Here is a 22,063-nt window from a genome sequence, read left to right as displayed (position 1 = left end):
AGATGAGAACCACAGGCCCTCTCCCCCTTCACTCCTGCCCACTCTGCACATAACCCAGCACCACGCAAAAGAGATGTGGGCACCAGGACCCTCAGAGTGCCCACTGTCCACACCCCTGACCTCAGCTTCCTGGGCACTTCCCACACGTGGCAGCTCAAAGTCTAGGAAGTGAAATGCACCGGCATCAGGAGAGTTAAAGCAAGGAGGGCTTGGGGGAACTCGTGTCCCTACTTGGAGACGCAGTCTGCCATGGGTCAAATGGGGCTGTACCAATGTCACCTGCCCCCTGCTGCCGAATGTCCTTCAGACCGTCAGAGCCCTTCTGTCCACTTCTGAACACTTGCTGTCCTCTAACCCATGACCTGCTTCCTTCTGTGCTACTCAGACTACTGGATTTTATTTATGTATTTATTTTAAGAGAGGGGGATGGGGAGATGGGCAGAGGGAGAGGGAGAGAGAACATTTTAAGCAAATTCCATGCCCATGGAGCCGAATTTGGGGCTGGATCTCATGACTCAGATCATGACCTGAGCTGAGATCAGGAATCAGATGCTCAACTGACTGCACCACCCAGGTGTCCCAGAAGAGCCTTCATGGACCTCCCCAACCCCCTCCCCCAAGCCCTAGGCAGCTGGGGAGGCAGCAGGGTAAGTGCTGGGAGTGTTGGGTTTACAGACCACCTTACAGGAAGGGCGGGAGGGCTCTGGCTAGGCAGATGGACCTGGGGCCCGCCTTTGTCCAGCCGCCCTCACCTTGCCTGGGCACCTTCTCCTCCTCCTTCTTAGGCAGGGTCACATAGGAGAACGTGTCAGGCTTGGAGGAGACAATCTGGTCAAAGTTGATTTTGTTCATGCTGCGCTCATAGTCCAGGTTCACCTCTCTGGAGAGGCTGCTGAGGTGCTCCAGAACCCTGCCAATGGGGAAGGGGGACAGGGGAGTCACCCCCACACTGTGGGCTGGCTGGGGCCCACTCTGTCCTGCCATCGACCGACGGGCATGTGTTTGGGGCTTCCCCTCCAGATTCACGGGCTCACGTCCCACCTGGGCCCAGCCACTAACCTCCATCACCCTTGTCCCCTGCCTCTTAAGTGTCAAACCCTCCCGCCCCAACTCTGCCTGTTTTGCTTCTCAATTCTCTGTGTCAGCCCAGCAAGGCACCCATCCCTGCCCATTCCAGTCCACTCCCCACAAAACTCAAATTTAGCACATCCTTCTCTTGCTAAAAATCCGTCCTGGGCCCCTGCATCCTAGGATAAGCCAAACCTCTTCTTGGGACGAGCCCCTCCCAGTTCTCCTCTCTGGTCACCTTCTTGTCCCTACCCCCAACCCAGCTCCAGCCACAGACAGCGCCCCCTGGGTTCCTGGAGGAACTCTGAGCTCTCATCTCAGAGCCTTTGCATACCCTGTTCCCTCCAGATGAGGGCAGCCTCATTTGTGCCCCAAAGTGCCTCCCTGGCTCAATGATCCTGACCGCCCGAGGGCATTTTTTCATTCATTCACTGTTGTTCCCCCAGCCAGAATCTTCTTCTCTCCTTACTTTTTCCAACACTCAGCTCAAATGTTACCACCCCAGTGAGGCAGTCTCTTGACCGGAGATTCCCTCCACGACATCTCTATTCCCTTGTCTTGCTTTGTCTCCAGAGTATCTGTCAAAGCCCTGAATCACCTTGCTTTCTCCTTGTGTGTCTCCCTGGCCAGACTAAAAGCCCATGAGGGCAGGCCCTTCGTAGGTGTGTTCGCTGCTGCGCCCCTGTGCCTGGCACAAGAGGTAGACTTGCTTGCCTGCCTGACGCCCACTTCCTCCTCATTGCATCTTCCTGCTGTTCTAGGACTCTCTCCTTTCTCACTTGACTTAGGGGACATTGACGTGCCCCAGCTTGGGGTCATCTCACCTGTCTAAGCGAGTCGTGATCAGACAGATCAGACTGTTAATTGGTTCAGGAATGGGAACATGATCCAGTTAAAATCAACAACTGAAACAGCTAGAAAATCAATCCCAGCCTCCTCAGGACAAGTTCTGCGGTCTTTTTCATGCTCCTTGTGAGATCAGAGGTTGTACTTCTCCTAAAACGCCACCTCTGCCCAGCAGCCTGCCTCCATTACATCCTGCCACCTCCCTTAGATGTCTCTGGGGAGGACTCTGTCAATATATCATCTGTACAGGAATCACCCTAAACAGGCCCAGCTTCGAGGGAATCCAATCTAGGGCAGGACCCAGTGGAATCTGGACTTTGTGCTTCTGAAACTGTTGCTGCCATCCACCTGGGGATGAAGCCAGCCTCCACCAGAGACAGAGGCCTCACGCACTGAGCCAGGCATGTCCTGCATCTGATTTCTAGTCATCAGCAAAGCTGTGCATTTGCCTGCTATCTAAGCCAATCTGAGTTCAGCGTATTTGTTATAAAGAGCCCAAAACATTCTCAGTGATATAAAACCTGAGAAATGGAATTCTGGTCAACCAAGGGAATGGCCACATCCATGCCAACCTCCCCAGATGCTCCCGAAAGACAGAGAGAAAGAAGAAAAAAAGAAAAGGCAGGACAAACAACACTACCAAACCCAAGCCATTAGCACTCCCAGCACAAAGGAAATGCCCAAACTTCACATTATCTTTAAGTAGAAAAACAATGGTCAGTTCCCAGCGAGCTGCAGCTCCCCCTTCTGCTGCCAGCCTGCATGGAAGATGGGGTCAGTCTGCGGAAAGAGGGGTAGCCCCAAGCTTGGTCTGAAGTCCTGTCAGAAAGAGAGAAAGTCCACCCTAACTGTGAAAACACTGACTGTGAGTCTGGGAGACTCGGAGCACTTGGACAAGGACGGGACTTCTGTGCATTCATTCGCGGTAACATTCTTTGAAAGGCTTCATGACAGAGGAGAGGGAAGGTGAAAGAAAAGAAGCGCTTTGGAGATTGAAGGGTGAAAGGGAACGAAGCAAAAGTTTAAAATTGGAGTCCTGCAAGGTAAGAAAAAACAAACAACTTGGGAAGATAACCCCTCTCCCCCAACATACGGAGATGGACACACACGGACACACACACACACACACACACACACACACACACACACACATATCCACTTAGAAAGAGAAAAAAAATGGTTTGCTCTCCTAACAGAAGAGGGCGCTCTGGAATTAGGAATCTTGTAAATCATCCCACATCCAAGGACTGAATGGGAGAAAGTAGACGACCCTTGCAGGACACTACTGAGAGAGAGAGAGAGAGAGGGAATGAATATCCACCTACCTGAACAAAATTCTCATCCAACCCTCAAATAAAAAAACAGAGACAAAGCAGAAGAAAACTAGCACAGCACTTCAAACCAAACTAAATATCTTCAAACAAGTGAACAAGTGTTTGGGCATATGAAAAACACCTTGAATCGGAATTTCACAACCAAAAGACAGAAGTGAGCAAATAACAGAAAGAAACAAAAGCTATTTAATTGAACTCAGGGGAAAAATTGAAGAAACAAAATTATCTCTGGAATGGAGGCAAAATTAAGAGATGCATAAGGAAGAACAGAGTGAAATAAAAATGTAATAAAGTACGTTGAAGAAAGAACTGGATATAACTAAGAAAATGAAAATGAGGGGAAAAACAAAAAAAGGGGAATAAATGGTTAAATTAGAAATAGGTAAAAAAGAAGCAAGATATGGGGAGCCTGGGTGGCTCAGTTGGTTAAGCCACTGCTTTTGACTCAGGTCATAATCCCAGAGTCCCAGGATCAAGTCCCACATCAGGCTCCCAGCTCTGTGGGGAGTCTGCTTCTCCCTCTGACCTTCTCCCCTCTCATGTTCTCTCTCTCTCTCTTAAATAAAATTTAAAGAAAAAAAAAAAGAAGAAGAAACAAGATAGAGGATAGATGAGATAGAGAAATATAAGGGAATCTGATAAAGAAAAACAGGGAAATGGAACAGAACAAATATTTAAAACTATAATCCAAGAAAAATTCTAGAAATAAAGAATATCTCAATTTATGTTTTTAAAAGGCCCATTTGGTACTTATGAAAACCGACCTAGAATGATCATACTCTAGTATGACATAAAACTGACTGCAGGGGAGGAAAGAACAATCCTCTTATACTATTCTAGGTTCTTGGCTGAGGCTCTGTAACAAAGATGGATTAGCAAGAGAACAGCTTACAAATTTATGTTTCCCTTGACATAGGAGCCTTCGTATGAGACATACTCTAGTAAAATGATTAGACTTTAAAGATTAAAAACAAATTTAAAAAAACCCAAGGCCCCCAAGCCAAAAAAAAAAAAAAATCAACTGATTTATTTTTATTTTTTATCAAGGGAAAAATCAAGGGAAGGGGAGTTAGATTGGCACCAGGCTTCTCAAAATCAACATTCAAAGCAAGGCCACAAAAGAGCACCATTACAAACAAAACAAACAAACAACAAAAAAAAAAACCTCAAGAAATAACAGTGTGAAACAAGAATTTTATATTGAATCAAGTTGTCTGTCAAGTTTTTTTTTTTTAAAGATTTTATTTATTTGACAGAGAGAGATCACAAGTAGGCAGAGAGGCAGGCAGAGAGAGAGAGGGGAGGAAGCAGGCTCCCTGCTGAGCAGAGAGCCTGATGCGGGGCTCGATCCCAGGACCCTAAGATCATGACCTGAGCCGAAGGCAGCGGCTTAACCCACTGAGCCACCCAGGCGCCCCTGTCTGTCAAGTTTTAAACATGCAAGAATTCTAGGAACAATATACTCTTGAGCCCTTGGTGAGGAATCTACTAGAAGAAGAGCTTCACCCAACCAAGAGATTGATGGGATTCAGGACACACTTCCCCAAAATGGCACCTTCACATACTGAATGTTTTAAACTGAAGGAATTTGAGACACGGCTTCCCTGAAGCAGGTCATAAGATCCTCAGGAGAGATGTGTCCTCCTTATACGGAGAGGAAAGGGCATCCTTAGCTCCAAGATGGAATGACACCAAGAGGAATCCCAGTGAAGAGGTCTCACTGTTTTCCTCAGTTTACTACCCTTAGCTCATATCCTTCTGTCTTGCCACAGTTCCCACAGCCTTCCATCCTTCATCAAACCCAGCATAGGTTTAATCTGTTCAGATCTTCATTTCCTTACAAAAGCTCTTATGTCAAGGGAAACATAAATTTGTAAACTGTTCTCTTGCTAATCCGTCTTTGTTACAGAGCCTCAGCCAAGAACCTAGAAGAGTATAAGGAAAGAGGATTGTTCTTTCCTCCCCTGCAAGATGATAGGAGAAACTTCAGGAAAAAAGTCTGATATACACAGTCAACTTAATTGTAGATTTAAGATTAAAACAAAGGGGCGCCTGGGTGGCTCAGTGGGTTGAGCCGCTGCCTTCGGCTCAGGTCATGATCTCAGGGTCCTGGGATTGAGTCCCGCATCGGGCTCTCTGCTCAGCAGGGAGCCTGCTTCCCTTTCTCTCTCTCTCTCTGCCTGCCTCTCTGCCTACTTGTGATTTCTCTCTGTCAAATAAATTAAAAAAAAAAAAAAAGATTAAAACAAAGATGGGGCGCCAGCTGGTTCAGTCGGTGGAGTGCACAATTCTTGATATCAGGATTGTGAGTTCAAGCCCCATGTTGGGCATAGAGCATCCAATCAATCAATCACTAAAATTTATTTTAAAAAAATAAAAATAAAACAAAGAGAGGAGAATGAAGAATATTACATTAAAACAGTAAGGAGAAAAAAGCAACTAAAAATGGGAGGAGGGGGCGTCTGAGTGGCTCAGGAGGTTGAGCCACTGACTCTTGGTTTCGGCTCAGGTCATGATTTGGGTTGGGGCGTGGGCTCCTCGGATCAAGCCCCCGCAAAAGGCTCTGTGCTCAGCAGGGAGGCTGCTTCTCTCCCTCTTCCTGTTCTTTGGCCCCTCCCCTTGCTCGTGCTCTCTAAAATAATTAAATAAATATATTTTTTTTTTAATGGGAGGAGAAAGGGATGAGGAAAGTAGAATAAAGTCAGGATTATTACAAAGGACATCAAAGGGAGTAGAAGGATAACTCTAAAAATGGACAAAGCAGATATTAACAGGTTAAATAAGAAAGCAGGGGACATGGGGCACTATAAAAGGCTTAACTACAAAAGAAACCTCTAAAATAGGGTACAAAACTGCCCAAATGCTGAAAGAAATTTTAAAAAGTGAGGGGTACCTGGCTGGCTCAGTTGGAAGATCATGGGACTCTTAATCTCGGGGTTGAGTTCCAGCCCCACGTTGGGGGGAGAGATTATTTAAAAATAAAATCTTTTTTTAAAAAAGAAAGTAATGGAACGCCTAGGTGGCTCAGCCATTAGGCATCTGCCTCCAACTCAGGTCATGGTCCCAGGGTCCTGGGATCAAGCCCTGCATCAGGATCCCTTGCTCCGTGGGGAGCCTGCTTCTCCCTCTCCCTCTGCCTGCTTCTCCCTCTGCTTGTGCTCTCTCTTTCTCTCTCTCTGCCAAATAAATAAATAAAATATTAAAAAATAATAATAAAGAAATTAAAAAGTCAAAGAGAAAAGAAACTACATCACGTAAAGAAGGAAACAGAATTGAGATCAAACATAGCAGCTCTATCCATAAATACGAATGAGTTTAACTCACTTATTACAAGAAAAAGATTTTTGACTCATAAAGTAAGACCTGAGTATATGCTGATAAAAGAGGCCTCTCTAGGGGCGCCTGGGTGGCTCAGTGGGTTAAGCCACTGCCTTCAGCTCAGGTCATGATCTCAGAGTCCTGGGATGGAGTCCCGCATCAGGCTCTCTGCTCAGCAGGGAGCCTGCTTCCCTCTCTCTCTCTCTGCCTGCCTCTCTGCCTACTTGTGATCTCTCTCTCTCTCTGTCAAATAAATAAATCTTTTAAAAAAAAAAAGAGGCCTCTCTAAAACAAATTAACTCAGAAAGACTAAAAAATGGAGGGATGGGCAAAAATATATCAGGAAAATGGAAACAACAAAAGTCAGGTTACAATTCTGGCATCAAACAAAGTAAAATTCTGGTCAAAAAGACTTTGACCTGGGGCGTCTGGGTGGCTCAGTGGGTTAAAGCCTCTGCCTTCGGCTCAGGTCATGATCCCAGGGTCCTGGGATCGAGCCCCGCGTCGGGCTCTCTGCTCTGCAGGGAGCCTGCTTCCTCCTCTCTCTCACTCTCTGCCTGCCTCTCTGCCTACTTGTGATCTCTGTCTGTCAAATAAATAAATAAAATCTTAAAAAAAAAAAAAAGACTTTGACCTGATCAAGAACACATTTTAATGCTAAAAGCTGCAATTAATAATGATAATATAACACACTCTTCTCTGTGGACAAAAATAAGTAAAGATATCTTAGAAGTAAATAACATAAAAAGATAGTTTTCTGGAATACATGTATATATAAAACTCTTATACCCTAACTATGGGGATATACCTCTTCTCACGTGCAAAACAGAACATTCAGCAAAAAACTGATTATATATTAGGTCACAGAGAAAACATCAGCAAGTTCTATAGAATAGAAATGTTATAAATAACATTCTCTGATCTCAATGTGATAAAAATAGGAATTATTAACAACAAATTTTAACAAGTCCTTCTCATATGCAAAACTGTAAAACCTGACATTAAACTATTCTTTAAAGAAATGAGAAATACAAATCAGATTTTTGGAATAAAAAAAAGTGAAATACTACATATCAGAACCTGTGGACTATTTTTAAATAGGTTACCAGAAGAAAGTTCATTAGCCTTAAACATATTTATTAATAAGAATGTAAATAAGTGGGGGCACCTGGGTGGCTCAGTGGGTTAAAGCCTCTGCCTTAACCTCAGGTCATGATCTTAGGGTCCTGGGATTGAGCCCCGCATCGGGCTCTCTGCTCAGCAGGGAGCTTGCTTCCCCCTCTCTCTCTGCCTGCCTCTCTTCCTACTTGGGATCTCTCTCTGTCAAATAAATAAATTTTTAAAAATCTTTTGAAAAAAGAATGTAAATAAATGAATTAAATCCTATAATATAAATTCCTATAAATAAAATATAAATTCCTATAAATATAACAAATATAAGCCAAAAGAAGGCACAAGAAAGGTAATAATAAAAAGTGGACTGGGTGGCTCAGTCAGTTAAGCATGTCAGTGTCACTTCAGCTCAGGTCATGATCTCAGGGTCCTGGGATCAAGCCTGGGTCATGCTCCACACTCAGCAGGGAGTCTGCTTGTCCCTCGGTCTTCTTCCATCTTACTCTCTCTCTCTCAAATAAATAAATAAAATCTTAAAAAGAAAAAGTAGAAATGAATGAGGTAGATGCAGAAAACAGTCAAATTAATAAATCCAACTTTTAAAAAACACAGCAAGCAAATTACTAAGTAACTTAATTAAGCAAAAAAAAGGAAGAGAGTATGACTCTACAAAATAAGATGAGACATCAACAGCGAAACAGAAAAAAAATTTTAGGGGTGCCTGGGTGGCTCAGTGGGTTAAAGCCTCTGCCTTCGGCTCAGGTCATGATCCCAGAGTCCTGGGATGGAGTCCCGCATCAGGCTCTCTGCTCAGCAGGGAGCCTGCTTCCTCCCCTCTCTCTCTCTGTCTGCCTCTCTGCCTACTTGTGATCTCTCTCTCTCTCTGTCAAATAAATAAAATTTTTTAAAAAGTTAAAAAAAAATTTTAAATCATGAGACCACCTATCAAAAGACTAGGCAAATATATTGTAAAACCTAGAAAACATGGATCATTTTTTAACAAAATATATATGACAAAATATATAAAATATATATAATATAAATATAAAATTATAAAATATAAATATATATTATATATATATAACAAAATATATAAAAATTGACCCCCCAAATTGGAAATACAAAGCTTAACTGGACCAATTCCTGTAGAAATGAAGTTATAAAAGAACTATCCCCCCTGAAAGCACCATGTCCACATGCTTTCAGAAGGGAATAACCAGATAACCTCAATACAATAAAAATTGTTCCAGAGTACTGAAAAAATTAAGGAAAATACCAATATTCTTCTTATGAAGCAAGCATAATTTGCTTCAAACTTGATAATGACAGTACAAAAAAAATCTGTAATTTTATAAGCATTATTTATATCGATGCAAAAGTTCTAGGCAGCATACTAACCAACAGAACCCAATACCACGTTAAAAAAAAATGATACACCATGGCCAGGTAGGATTTATTAAAGGAATCCAAGGTTGTTTCAATACTAGAAAATCAATTAATATAACACACCATGTTAATAGATCTAAGGAGGGGCGCCTGGGTGGCTCAGTGGGTTAATAAGCTTCAGGGTCTTGGGATCGAGCCCCACATCAGGCTCTCTGCTTGGCAGGGAGCCTGCTTCCCCCTCTCTCTCTGCCTGCCTCTCTGCCTGCTTGTGATCTCTCTCTCTGTCAAATAAACAAATAAAATCTTAAAAAAATATTTTTTTAATAAAATAAAAACAGATCTAAGGAGACAAATCATGATTATCTTCATAAGTAGTTTAAAAGCCTGTGACAAATAAACACTTGAGAAAACAGAAGTTTCAATGGATATGTTATTAAATAAAGTCCTAAAGCTAGCATTTTCTTAAGGGGGAAACTTACTAGAGGTACTTCCACTAATATTACGAACAAGGTGAGGATCCACCATCTCTACTACTGTTCAATATTGTACTGGAGGTATTAGAAAATGCAATTAGGCAAGAGAAAGTGATTAAAGGAATAAGAATTGGAAAAGAATAAGCAAAACTATCTCTATTTACAGGGACTGTATACTTAGAAAGCTCTGGAGAATCAATGATAAAACACATTCAAACAATTCAGTAAGGATTGTTTGTAATGGGATATAAAATTAGCATACACAAATCAGTAACAGTAATAGAGAAAATCCCATTTATAATAGTAACAAAGAAGACAAAATGCTTAATATGCAAAACCTATGTGAGAAAAAGATAAAGCATTCTTAAAGACACAAAAGTAGTCTTGAACAAATGAATGAGCATTCTTTGTTCTTGGATAGGACAGTTCAAGATCCTAAAGATATCAGCTGTACCTAAATTAATTTAAAAATGTAATGCAGGGGCACCTGGGTGGCTCAGTGGGTTAAAGCCTCTGCCTTCGCCTCAGGTCATAGTCTCAGGGTCCTGGGATCAAGCCCTACATTGGGCTCTCCGCTCAGCAGGGAGCCTGCTTCCTCCTCTCTCTCTGCCTGCCTCTCTCCCTACTTGTGATCTCTCTGTGTGTGTCAAATAAATAAATAAAATCTTTAAAAATAAATAAATAAAAATAAAAATATAATGCAGTTCCATTAAAAATACAAAGGGCTTTTGTTTTGTTTTGTTTTGTTGTTTTTTTTTTTAAGAGAGAGATACTGCAAGCTTTGGGAGGGGCAGAGGGAGAGAGAGAGAATTCCAAGCAGGCCTCACTCTTAATGTGGAGCTTGACTTGGGACTCGATCCCCCCTGAGCCAAAATCAAGAGTCAGATGTCCAATCAACTGAGCCACTCAGGCACCCCCAAAATACAAAGTGTTTTTAAGATAGAACTAGAGGACTTGACACAATGCTCATGGGGAAATAAGCATGCAAATTCCTATCAAAATTCTAGCAATGAGAAAATCCCAACAACACTTTTTGCGAAAATAGAAAAATCCATCCTAGAAGTCATTGGAATCTCAAGAGACCCAAATCACCAAAACAATCTTGAAAAAGAACAAAGTGGGAGGTCTCACACTTTCTGATTCCAGAGCTTAATGTAAAGCTGCAGTAATCAAAACAGTGTGGTACTGGCAGAAAGATATATAGACCAAAGGAAGGGAACAAAGAGTCCAGAAATAAACTCTCAAATATATATGGGTCAAACGATTTTCAACAAGGATGCCAAGACCATTCAATGGGGGAAAGAACAGTCTTTTCAACATACTGTGCTAGGAAAACTGCAGAAGAATATGCGGAAGAATAAAACTGGACCCTTAGCTAATCCCATTTACAAAAAATTAACTCAAAATGGACCAAAGACCTCATGTAAGAGTTAAAACTATAAAACTCTTAGAAAAGATGGGGAAAAGCTTCATGATAATAGATTTGGAAATGATCTCCTAACTATGACACTGAAGGCACAGGCAACAAAGGAAAAAAATTAGAATTCATCAATGTGAAAAGCCTGGTGTCCTAGTAATATAAAGGACACTATCAACAGAATAAAAAGGCAAACCAGGAAATGGGAGAAAGTACCACATAGATGATGAGGGATTGATATCCTGAATATATAGAGAACTCATAAAACTCAACAACAAGACCGAACAGCTGGATTCAAATATGGGCAAAGAATTTTAATAGACATTTCTCCAAAGAAGGACCTACTAATGGCCAATAAGCACAGGAAAAGATGTCAACATCACTAAGCATTAGTGAAGTGCAAATACAAACCACAATGAAATACCACGGCATGTCCATTAGGATGACTATGGTAAAGGAAACAATGAAAAGAAATGTTGGCGAGGATGTGAAGAAGTTAGAACCCCGGAGCCCCACCGGTGGGAATATGCATTAGGGCGCCACCTAAGGCAGCTGGATGATGGCATCTCCAAAATTCCAAACAGGGCTTCGCAGATGCCACTGACGCCACCGGAGCTGTCCTGTGCTACCCTACCATGATGTTCTTAGACATTTGCCATCAACATGAGCCTTTGGGCCATGTATCTTTCGAGCCATTTGCAAAGTTCTAAAGAGAGCCAAAAACTTTTCTGCTCTGAGCATAGAGTGAAAGAATTTGGTTATAAAGTTTCCCACTGTCACAGAATTATTCTAGGGTTCATGTGCCAAGGCGATGGCTTCCCATGCCATAATGACACTGGCGGCAGGTCCAGCCAGAGGGAGAAATCTGATGATGGGAATTTCAGCCTGAAGCACATGGGTCCTGGCATCTTGTCCATGGCAAATGCAGGACCCAACACAAATGTTCCTAGTGTTTCATCTGCATGACAAGGCTGTGTTTGGGGGGCAAGCATGTGGTCTTTGGCCAGGTGAAAGAGGGCAGAGTACCATGGAAACCATTGGGTGCTTTGGGTCCAGGAATGGCAAGAGCAGTTCCCCGTTCACCATTACTGACTGTGGACAAACTCTAATAACTGTAATGTGTGTTTTATCTTAACTACCAGACGGTTCCTTCTCCCATCTGTTCATAATGGCCTACAATCTGTGCTTTCACTGTAGTTCTTTGGGTCCCATATTTTCCGTACCCCTCTCCAAGTCTAGATGGATTGCAAAGTTAAGTTTATGATTATGAAATAAAAACTAAACAACAACAAATAAAATTACCATATGACCTAACAACTCTACTTCCAGGTGTGTGCCTGAAAGAATAGAAAGCGGGGACACGAAGAGAGATTTGTACACCCGTGTTCACAGTAGCCAAAATATGGCCGCAGCCCAAGTGTCCATCCCCAGATGAGCAGATAAACAAGATGCGGTATGTGCACACAATGGGCTAGTACAAGGAAAAAGAGGAAGTAAACTCCCACTCCTGTTACAACAGGCACGAACCTAAAAGACATTATACTCAGTGAAATAAGCCAGACACTAAAGGAAAAGCCTGTATGATTGCCCTCATACTTCAAGGAGTCAAACTCACAGAGACACAGAGTAGAATGGTGGTTGCCCCAGGCTTGGGGGAAATGGGAGTGGGGAATTATTGTTTAATGAGTACAGAGTTTCACAAAGTTCTGTGGATGGACAGTAGGGATGGTTGCACAACAGTGTGAAGTGCATTTAACTTCCCTAAGCCGTGCGCTTAAAAACAGTTAAAATAGTAAATTTTGGATCCATACCACACACTATACATCAAGACGGAACAAGGATATGAAACCATACAAGTACAGGAAGAAACCCTCAGTATGGAGAAGGGCCCTCAAACTATGACTCAAAACCCAGAGGTAATGGGAGAAATGATTAATAACATTATCTAGATAAATATTTTTAAAGTTATATTGCAAACATTACCATAAGCAAAGTCAAACGACAACTGACAAACCAGGAGAAAAAAGTTACAACACGCATCACAGATGAAGGACCAGTATCCCTAATATATAAAGAACACTTAAAATCAGAGGGAGATAAAAAAGCTCAAGAGCCTGGCTGGGTAGGGGGGCGGTGGGATGGGCAAAAGACATGAATAGGCGAGTTTCAAAAATATATTAAACTTACCCTTAATTGTATGAAAAGATGGAAAAAAATGTTCAGCCTCACTTATAACAGTTCAGTCTTACTTACCTTGCTCCCTTACTTATCTTCCAGACTGGCAAAAGATCACATAGCATGACAACACACCCTCGGCAAGGCTGTGGGGGAACGGGCATTCACACGCTGCTGCAAATGGCACAACCCCCACGGAAGGAAATTTGGGGATAGCTAACCAAACTCTAGATGTGCCTATCTTTTGCCTTAGCAATCCTGCTTCTCGGCTACCTGAAAGCTACCCCTCCATCACTACGGACATAGAAGGCACAAGGTTATTCGCTGTAGCACTGTCTGATTGCAACATCCTGGAAATGACCTAAATGCCTATATGATAGAGAACAGTTGAATAAGCTACAGTAAGCAAAGGTACATTCACACACTGGACTGCTGTGCAGCTGTGAAAAAGAAGGAAGGAAATCTCAATGAGTTCTCAAGGATTGATTTCCAGGACTTACTAGAAGTGAGAAAGGTAACATGCAAAAAGATACCCATAGCGAGCCGCTCTCCGAGTAGGAAGGAAGGCGGTCTAAGAATACATATGCGTCTGCTCATTTGTGCAGAAAGAAATACAGAATGGACATAGCAGAAGCTCATGACAGGGTGGAAAGTGGGAGATGTAGAGAGGATAGAATGAATGGGGATGGAGAGGGACCGATCTGAGGATAGCTTAATGAATACTGTAAGTCAGCGAGAGAAACAGATATAAAGAAAACATCCACTAAATACATAAAACAAATGGACCACCCTGTATTTCATCAAATGAATATATCCCATTGAAGGCATGGGAAGAACTAAAGCAAATTAACTTCTGAATGCCCCCCAGGGTGAAGAGAAAAAGAACACTACATGTGTATCAAGTTCTGCTTAGTAAGGTTTTTCTTCTAAAGAGTATGAATTAGCAATTTGAAACTACTTTCTGTGCATTCTGGGACTGAACAAATATACTAGGAACAACGAATGGGAGCTGATTTTCTTCTGTGGAGAGAAGTAACAGGTGAGAATGAGAATTAGGGGCAGTTTTAAGGTATCGCTATAGAACCCATGGTTTTTAACAGATAAATCAATAGACAGAAATAGATATGGGTGTGTGTGGAGGTTATACATAATAGCAATGTAATATAATGTCATAATATATATATGCCCCAGATTTGTCTGGTCTAAGAACCTCAAAGCAATGATTTTCCAGTAACAATGGGAGAATATCTAGTACCCAGATCTTGGCTTGTACATATCATTCCCCACTGAAAAGAACCAGGGCTCCTTGGAGAAATAGCTGATTTCAAGGCTGGGGTCTGGAGAAGGACAAGATGAGCCCCAAACTTCTTGCTGTGCCCAAAAGTATAGACATGCTCGAAGACCAATAGGAACATATCAGAAGGACACAGAAATGAGCTTGAAGAGGTTCCCTCTGGCCCAATCTGGGGCTATTTGGGCATCAAAATATAAAATAGTAGCAACAGGGGGTGCCTGGGTGGCTCAGTGGGTTAAAGCCTCTGCCTTCAGTTCAGGTCATAATCTCAGGGCCCTGGGATCAAGCCCCACATCGGGCTCTCTGCTCAGCAGGGAGCCTGCTACCCACCCCCTGTCTGCCTGTCTGCCTACTTGTGATCTCTGTCTATAAATAAATAAATAAAATCTTTAAAAAAAAATAGTAGCAACAGATTATAACCCTTCAAATAAAATAAGAATTCATGAGTCAGTATTGATAATGAGAGATCTGGAGATGAACAAGACACTAGTTAGAGCCCAAAAGTCCGCAGCGCAGTGGGAGAGATGGCCCACAGATGAGCTCCGGGAGGAAGTGATGTTCGAGGATGGGGGTAGGGGTGGGGAAGGGTCTGGTGGGGACTCACGAGGGCCCTTTGCGCATCCGGGGTGTGCTCATGGCCCACTGCTTGATCTTGCTCAGGCTCTGCTCACTGATGAGCTGGTGGCCCTCGGAGGGCATGCAGTCCACGTACAGATTGTACAGCAGCAGAGCCTCTGTGTTCTTGCGCAGGGCATTGGCCTGGACCACGCGCTGTGTGAACACGTGTGGGTCCTCGGCGCAGAAGAGCAGCTGGATCCGGGGCACCCAGTACTGGCATGTGAGGAGGGGGGGCCTTCCTGGGGCCAGGGGAGGAGAAGGGGACACAGAACACAATCAGACCCTCTGGGTTGCAACACTAGGCTCCAGCCTGGCTCTGTGATTGAGGCGTGGTGGCCCTGAGCAAGTGGTCTCCCCTTTCTGACACACTGTCACATCTGTAGAATGGGCACACTCCATGGGCCGGCCTGCCTCACAGTTTGCCATGGTTGGATGTGAAAGTGCTCTGTCATCTGCAAAGAGCTGTGCACAGACGAAGCGTCCCCTGGGGTGGCTGCCCATGTCCCCATCCATCACTGCCACACGGTGCAGGAGCGGGGGTGGCACAAACATCACTGATCTATGGGCCTCAGACACCTTTTTGGCAGTGTGTTGGGAGTGGTCCTGTCAGCGGCTCAGAGTGGGCCCATCAGATAATGGCAATCTGCCTTCCTGGGGTCTCTGAGTGATGTGTCCTGGGGTTTTCACAGGTCAGGGGACAGACAGCCGCAGGACGCACAGAGCAAGGGAGAATTCAGCCTGATGGGGCTCTGTTGGGGGGTGGGGGTTGGCCTCAGTCACGGGCCTATATGGGGGGTCTGCAAGGGGTGGTCACCTTCAGCGGTGACCCCTCCGTTCAGGATGGGCTTCCCGCTCTCATCTCGCACCAAGCCGTTCTGGTCTGTCTTGTGCACCAGGTACAGCTTCTTCTCCTTGTCATAATCCAGGACGCCGACACTGCACCATTCATACTTGAGCTTCGGACTCTTGGGGTCCTCTGAAACAGGAGGCGAATCTGCCAGTGCTCTCTGCCACAGGGTCGGCAGGGGCCTCTGAGTGTGGGCAGCAGGTGCTGGGAATGAGTCTCAGTGGCTACTAGTCTGGCCTCCCTCCCTGTAGGATGGACCGCCTCTAGCTCCAGCAAAGCAAGGCCCCTGCTTCCCCCAGCTGAGCTGGCCTCTGGGGGACCCCTGGTGAGGAGGAGCCAGAAGGACCAGGCTTCTCTGTCCTTGTGCTCTGTATGACCCCTTCATGGCCGATAGAGACAGGCCAGTGGGGCTGGGACGCGAGGCAAGAGAGCCCCAGGCACAGAGAGACCTGTTGAGGATGTAGTTGTAAAACTCCTCGAGTCTGAACTGGACCCCTTCAAGGTGGCCAAAGCCAGAGTGAACCCCTTTTTGTGGGCTGCACATGGTAGTTGAGCCCCTAGGCCCCTCATATCAGGATAGGTCAGGGCAAAGTAGATGATGACCGCCCAGCAGTGGCCCCAAGTGGGCTTCACGGTCTGTTGGTCAGGATGGGCTTCCTGCCCACTTCCTCGGCTGAAAGCCTTTGCCCTATTCTTCAGCTCATCTCCTGCCACTACCAGCCCTACACATTTCTCTCCAGCCATACTGCAGGTCAGGCTGTTCCTGTGACTTTGGAGCTTACTACTGCCTCGGGGCCCTTGTACTGGCTATCATCTCTGCCTGGAATAGTCTTGGCTCAGGTCACCTTATTGCTGGCTTGTTCCTTGCTCAAATGGCTTCTCCTTGGAGAAACCATCTCTGTCTACAAGAGCACCTTTGCCCTGGGAACTCTCTGACCTGATACCCTGTTTGTGTCCCTCACAGAGTCTAAAGCCACACCACGTATGCATCCTATCCTGGTGCTGGTTGGCCTCCTCACATTAGAGGCAGCTCCCCAAGGGCAGGTGTGACCTTATCTGTGTTGGTCACAGCTGTGTCTCTGTACCTAGAACGGAAACTGGAATATAGTAGGTGCTCCGTATACTTTTGTGGAAGGAAGACGCACGTGGCACGGTGCCTAGCAGAAGTGCCTTAAAATAAACTGATGGGTCCTACACACTGGGTTGACGAAAAACGGCTGGAATTCTAGTTGAAGCTGGAAAGATGGGTAAAGGAGCTTGCTGTGGTAAACTCGCTGGCTTTGCTTGTTTTGCTTTTCCCATCGCTCCCCTTCCAAATGCTTCTTTTTTGAAGAGGCTGACCAGTCTTGGCTCAGCTTAGAGAAAAAGATGTCACAAGAAACCCCAGGCAGAACACAAGAGGTCTCTAGCAGAATCGCTTCCTGCCAGCCCCTCCTCCCACCGGCGGGGCTGCCTTTGGCTGAGCTTGGGCGAAGGGGTGTGGCCTGTGTGTAGGAGGGGCGGGCAGAAACACTTCGAGGAGGCTGGTACTCAGTGCATTTAAGGTTAATGCAGCCCCACACCTTCTGGTTTTATCACCAGAAATTGGAGATCTGGGAACAATTGAGTTAAATTATTTTTGTAATTAAGTCCAAAGTAAAGGGAACATTCCTGGGTTTCTTGTCTAGTTCAGAGAAATTGATTCTAGCATTAACATGTTTTTAAATCGAAACATAAATTTACAGCTTGCTCAATGGACTTGCTGGTGGGGGGACCCCTGGAGGCTGAGCAGTCATAAAACCAGCCAGCATGGCTCTCAGTCCTGGAGGCAGCCCACCAGAGCCCTGCTCCCCACCCCAAAGCAGTGTGCAGGGAGCAGAGATGGCCCTCAGCCCTGCAGAGGGGGACAGCTACCGCCAACATCCCACCTCCTAACCTGGATCTTCCTGGGATGCCCACACGGAGACCAGCCACGCAAGTCAGGTGGCAGCCAAGGACCACCACCACCCCCCACCACCCCGCCGCTTGTTCCCTCCAGCAGCAAACACAGCCGCAGACGCAGACAAGGCAGAGATCTGCATGGACACATGTGTGGGGGTGTGGTAGTGGCAGAAGTATGAGTGTGTGCCGTGAAAACGGGTATGTGAGCGTGGGGGGCTGGCGTGTGAGGACGACGCTGGGGGCTTGTGAATGAGTGTTTGCAAGCAGACGGGTGAGCATGAGGGAGTGTGCTGTCCACCCTGTGGTGAGAGCAGAGAGGCCACAGGGACAGCTGGAGCTGTGGTGATTTCTGGGTGGCAGGATGGAAAGTCTTTACGTGTGCCCCTTATGCACATTTGAACGTTTCCAACAAGACTGCGTATTTTTTTTTTTATCACCAGTAAATCAAAGATTTAAAAAAAAAAATATTAGACACCATCCAGCTGTCCCTTCCCCAGCCCTCCCACGATGTCATCCTTGGTCCTTCTATTTCATGCCTCTGTATGGCCTGCCCCTTAGTCTGCATCCCAGCTGGGAGGCCTCAAAGTGGGTGGGCTCTCACCTCCCATGGCCCCCAGCCCCCAGGGCAGCCCAGGAGTCCATGGCCGGACTGCTGCCCGTCAGGGATGCTGCAGACTGGGAGCCTTCCCTCCCAGCCCCACCGGCCCTGCTCACCGTGCCCCAGGATGTCATCAGTGGGCAGGAGGGCTTTTCCAGGGACGGGTTTCCTGACCTGAGACCCCGGCTCCAAGCCCATGTTGATCCACTCGCTGGGAGTGCGGCAATCAAACTCTTCATTGTCAAACACCTGGAAGAAACGGGCAGAGGGTGGGGACAGAGAGCTCACCTCTAGCGGGGCCAAATGGACGGGGTGTACCAGAGGATGGGGGAGGGTGAAGGCTGGGCTCCTCTGGGCCTCCACCCCTGACCACCAGCCCTCTGTGGAAACTAGGCTCACCTTCAGCGGGAGATAGACGGGGAAGAGCGGGTCATGGCCCTGCTCGATGGTCTGGGGGTTTTGGGGATCTGGATGCCTGGGCATGAGCATGTTGGAGTCGATGCCCTCATCAGCCAGTAACTGGTTGATGTCCAGACTCAGGTACAGCCGCTTCCTCCTGGCCGAGGGGGACGAGGGGATCTCATGTGAGGCGGCTTCACAGGTGCCAGCAAGGACCCACAGGTGGGAGGGGAGGATAGGAGTGTGGCCCAGGGACACCTGCAGGCCCCCCACCCCTGCTGGAACTCATCAGGAAGTGGTGTCGGGAGTGGGGCTGGTGTCCTGGGCCCCACTTGCCCTCTGTCCTGCCTGGCAATTCCACTGTTTTGACTCAAAGGCCACCCTCCCCATTTCCACAGCAAGGAAGGCAGTGTGTTCCTATTAAGAACCCAAAGGGCAAGAAGGTTTGCACAGAGACCCGTTTTCATAACCTCTGCTATGAGGATGGTCACCTAGTTGCCTGCTGTCCCTCGCCCCCTTGAGTTGGGTGGATGCCCCCTCCCAGAGGACCAGCCTGCCACCTGCCAACTCAGCCATACCTCTCGATCTCAATCTTGCGGGGACACTGGCCTGGCAGCACCAGGAAAGGCACCTGCACCTTGGGCTCATAGGCCTGCGGCGGGAAGTCAGTCTGAGTGAGCATCTGGGTGGTGGACCCAATATGCTGCTGCTCCAGGTAATCGTCAAAGCCCTCAGGAATCTCAAAGGTTCTGACTGCAGGCAGAGGCACAGACGGGAATGGCAGGGGTTCGGGCCAGGGCCCAATACTCCCCAAGGCAAAGTACTAAGGACCAGGCAGGCATGCATGCTTTGGGGCCAGGGAAGCTCAGAGCTTGTCTGTGGCTAGCAGTGGTGAGGAGAAGGGAGATTTGGCACCAAGTGCCCAAGAGAGTGCAAACCTGGAGGACAAGGGCCTCTGGAAAGGCCTCCTGCTCTCCATGTCCAGAGCCAGCATGTTCAGTCATCTCTTCCCCACACTCCTCATCCCCACACTGGTGGCCTTTGTGCAAGCCGGATGCTGAATCCAATGACCAATGGGGATTATAACTGGACAGGAAGGCAAAGTGGTAGCTCCCTGACACCCCTACTCCAGAGGCCCCAGGCATAGCAATAGTCAATGCTATTCAACCCCCAGGAGCATTTCCAAAGTCAAGGCATTCTGGATACAGTATGAGCGGGTAGCGCCATCATGCTGGCCCTGTAGGACATTCAGAGCACAAAATGGCCACCCATACTTAGACAACCAGGGCAGCTGGTGGGGAGAGACCCATCGGTAGGGTGACCATTCCAGTCTGCCTGGAACTTAGGGATTCCCGGGGGATGTTAAGAGTAAAGGAAAAGTCCCGAGAAGTGGGGAAAGGGGGCATGGGAATATGCTCTGGGAGATGAGTCACCTTTCCCAGGAGCTGGGGAGGCTCACAGAAGCTCAGTGATGGCCCCCATCCAATCTCCTGGGAGGCCCTGGTGACCCCTGCCTTGGGCCTCACCACCTCTCCAGAGACAAGAGGTAGTCACACTTCAGGACAGCCCACCTTGGGATTAGCCGCTGGGGCTCCATAGAAGACTCGAGAGGCTCAGCAGAGGCCATTGGTCCTCAGCTGAAGTCTGCTCTCCTCCCAAGTTGTCAGGTGCTCAAGGAACCTCACAGTACCAAAAAGGCATGGCTAATCATGTTTTGAGCCTGTGGGTCCACGACACCATTCCCCTCCTAGGATCATGGGCTTCTGGGCCCAGCCCTGAATCCCAGGGGCCAAGGAGGAAGCAGGGTGAAGACAACCAAGCCTGACCTTCAGCTGTGCCCGTGAGTCCCAGACAGGCTTCTCAAGTCCTCCCCTTGGCCTTCCAGACACAGAGTGGACTTCTATGGAAGCCACCATCCTGTGGCCTTCTGGGGGATTGCTTTTCCTCAGGAAGGTGGGGGTGCAGAGCCGCCGAGCAACCCCACTCCACCCTCCCATGGATGGTGGGAGCTACACACAGCCTTTAGATCTGTGCTCTGTAAGCATTTCTGAGCCCCAGTTGTCTGGGAGACTATAGAGCACAATAGCCCGGATCCTCAGCTCACTGCACAAATGTGCGTACACGTGCTGTTTCCTGGGCCACTTCTGGGGCTTCCCAGATCCCACAAGGCTCAGGGGCACCGAGAGGACTAATCTGGGAGATGCCAGCAAAAGAGTCAAGCCACTCCCAGAGCTGGGCCCTCTGGGCCTGATTGAAGAGGGTATCCCGTCTGCCAGCCAGGTGGGAGGGTCCCCAGCCAGTTCCTCTCTGCCACTCAGGGCCCCAACCAGCTTGCTGCCTCTCCTGTGGAGACACCCCACAGTCCTGTCCCAGACCTTACAAGACTCAGTGCATAGCCTCGGAGGAAGGAGAGTCACCCTTTGCCCCTTCAGCAGAGATCTCCTGTGCTAGGTCCTGCTCTAGGTGCTGGGGTCCCTGCGAGGACCACTCAGACACAGCCATGGCCTCCTCCAAGCTCATGTTCCAGGGGAGGGAGAAAACAGAATTTACACAAGTAAACACCATAGTGTCTTCAGCCAGGCAGAGAACGGATGCTCTGGCCCTGAGCAGCCCAGTCACCGCGGAGCCCTCATCACAGCTCTGCTAAGAGGAACAGAAAGCTGTGCTTCACTGAGCACTAACCATTAGCTTGGTCCTCACAAAGCACCTTATGTCTTGTTACCCCCATTTTACAGCTGAGGAAACTGAGATCCCAAGCCAAGCAGAAATAATCTCTCTAAGACCAGAGGTCCTACTTCTAAATGCACCCACCCATCCACCCTGCCCCTCTGGGCACTGACCGTTTGGAGTAAACTGGTCAAGGTCGGCCTGTTGCAGGAGGTCTTGGCTCACGCAGGGACCACGGCACACTTCCTAAAACCAAATCCCAGAGCTCTGAGGGGGTGTAAACATCCTGGGGAGATGTCTCCCCCAAACCCACCGGGAAACCCCCAGGGTCGCGGGGATGGGGCAGAACCAGTGAGTTTCCACGATTCCCCTTTCAGAGGCCACAGTGGACAATAAGCTGCAGCCACCTAGGACACCCCTGACCCCACCTGCTTCTGGTCCTGCACAGCTCCAGCTCCCTCCTTCCTCTGAGATCACCCCTGCTGTGTCCAGGGGCTGAGCCACAAGATGGAGGGACCACAATGCCAGCAGGTGTCTCTGTGCATGTCTCCTCCACCAAGGGCAAGTCTGGCACCCACAGCATAGTGAGG

At 47.1% G+C, this 22,063-nt stretch overlaps 1 protein-coding gene across 5 annotated transcripts in view; it reads right to left on the bottom strand.

The window, feature by feature from the left end:
• The window catches only part of DNAH1 (dynein axonemal heavy chain 1), a 75,583-nt gene that overhangs the window by 49,403 nt on the left and 4,117 nt on the right, over positions 1–22,063 (bottom strand). For all 5 annotated transcript variants that reach the window (XR_009350730.1, XM_059161083.1, XM_059161082.1 and 2 more), the window contains 7 exons: positions 21,647–21,719; positions 19,385–19,559; positions 18,807–18,963; positions 18,524–18,656; positions 15,857–16,018; positions 15,029–15,281; positions 753–910 (listed from right to left, as the gene is read on the bottom strand). Coding sequence is in view for 4 of the 5 variants with exons in the window: in XM_059161083.1 (XP_059017066.1) it covers positions 753–910; positions 15,029–15,281; positions 15,857–16,018; positions 18,524–18,656; positions 18,807–18,963; positions 19,385–19,559; positions 21,647–21,719 (1,111 nt within the window). In the remaining variant the exon portion in view is untranslated. The remainder of the gene's footprint in view (positions 1–752; positions 911–15,028; positions 15,282–15,856; positions 16,019–18,523; positions 18,657–18,806; positions 18,964–19,384; positions 19,560–21,646; positions 21,720–22,063) is intronic.

The sequence above is a fragment of the Mustela lutreola genome, chromosome 2, assembly GCF_030435805.1.
Source record: "Mustela lutreola isolate mMusLut2 chromosome 2, mMusLut2.pri, whole genome shotgun sequence".
Classification (NCBI taxonomy): Eukaryota; Metazoa; Chordata; class Mammalia; order Carnivora; family Mustelidae; genus Mustela; species Mustela lutreola.
The sequence above is the reverse complement of the archived record's forward strand: the minus strand, read 5'-3'. Positions and strand labels throughout refer to the sequence as shown.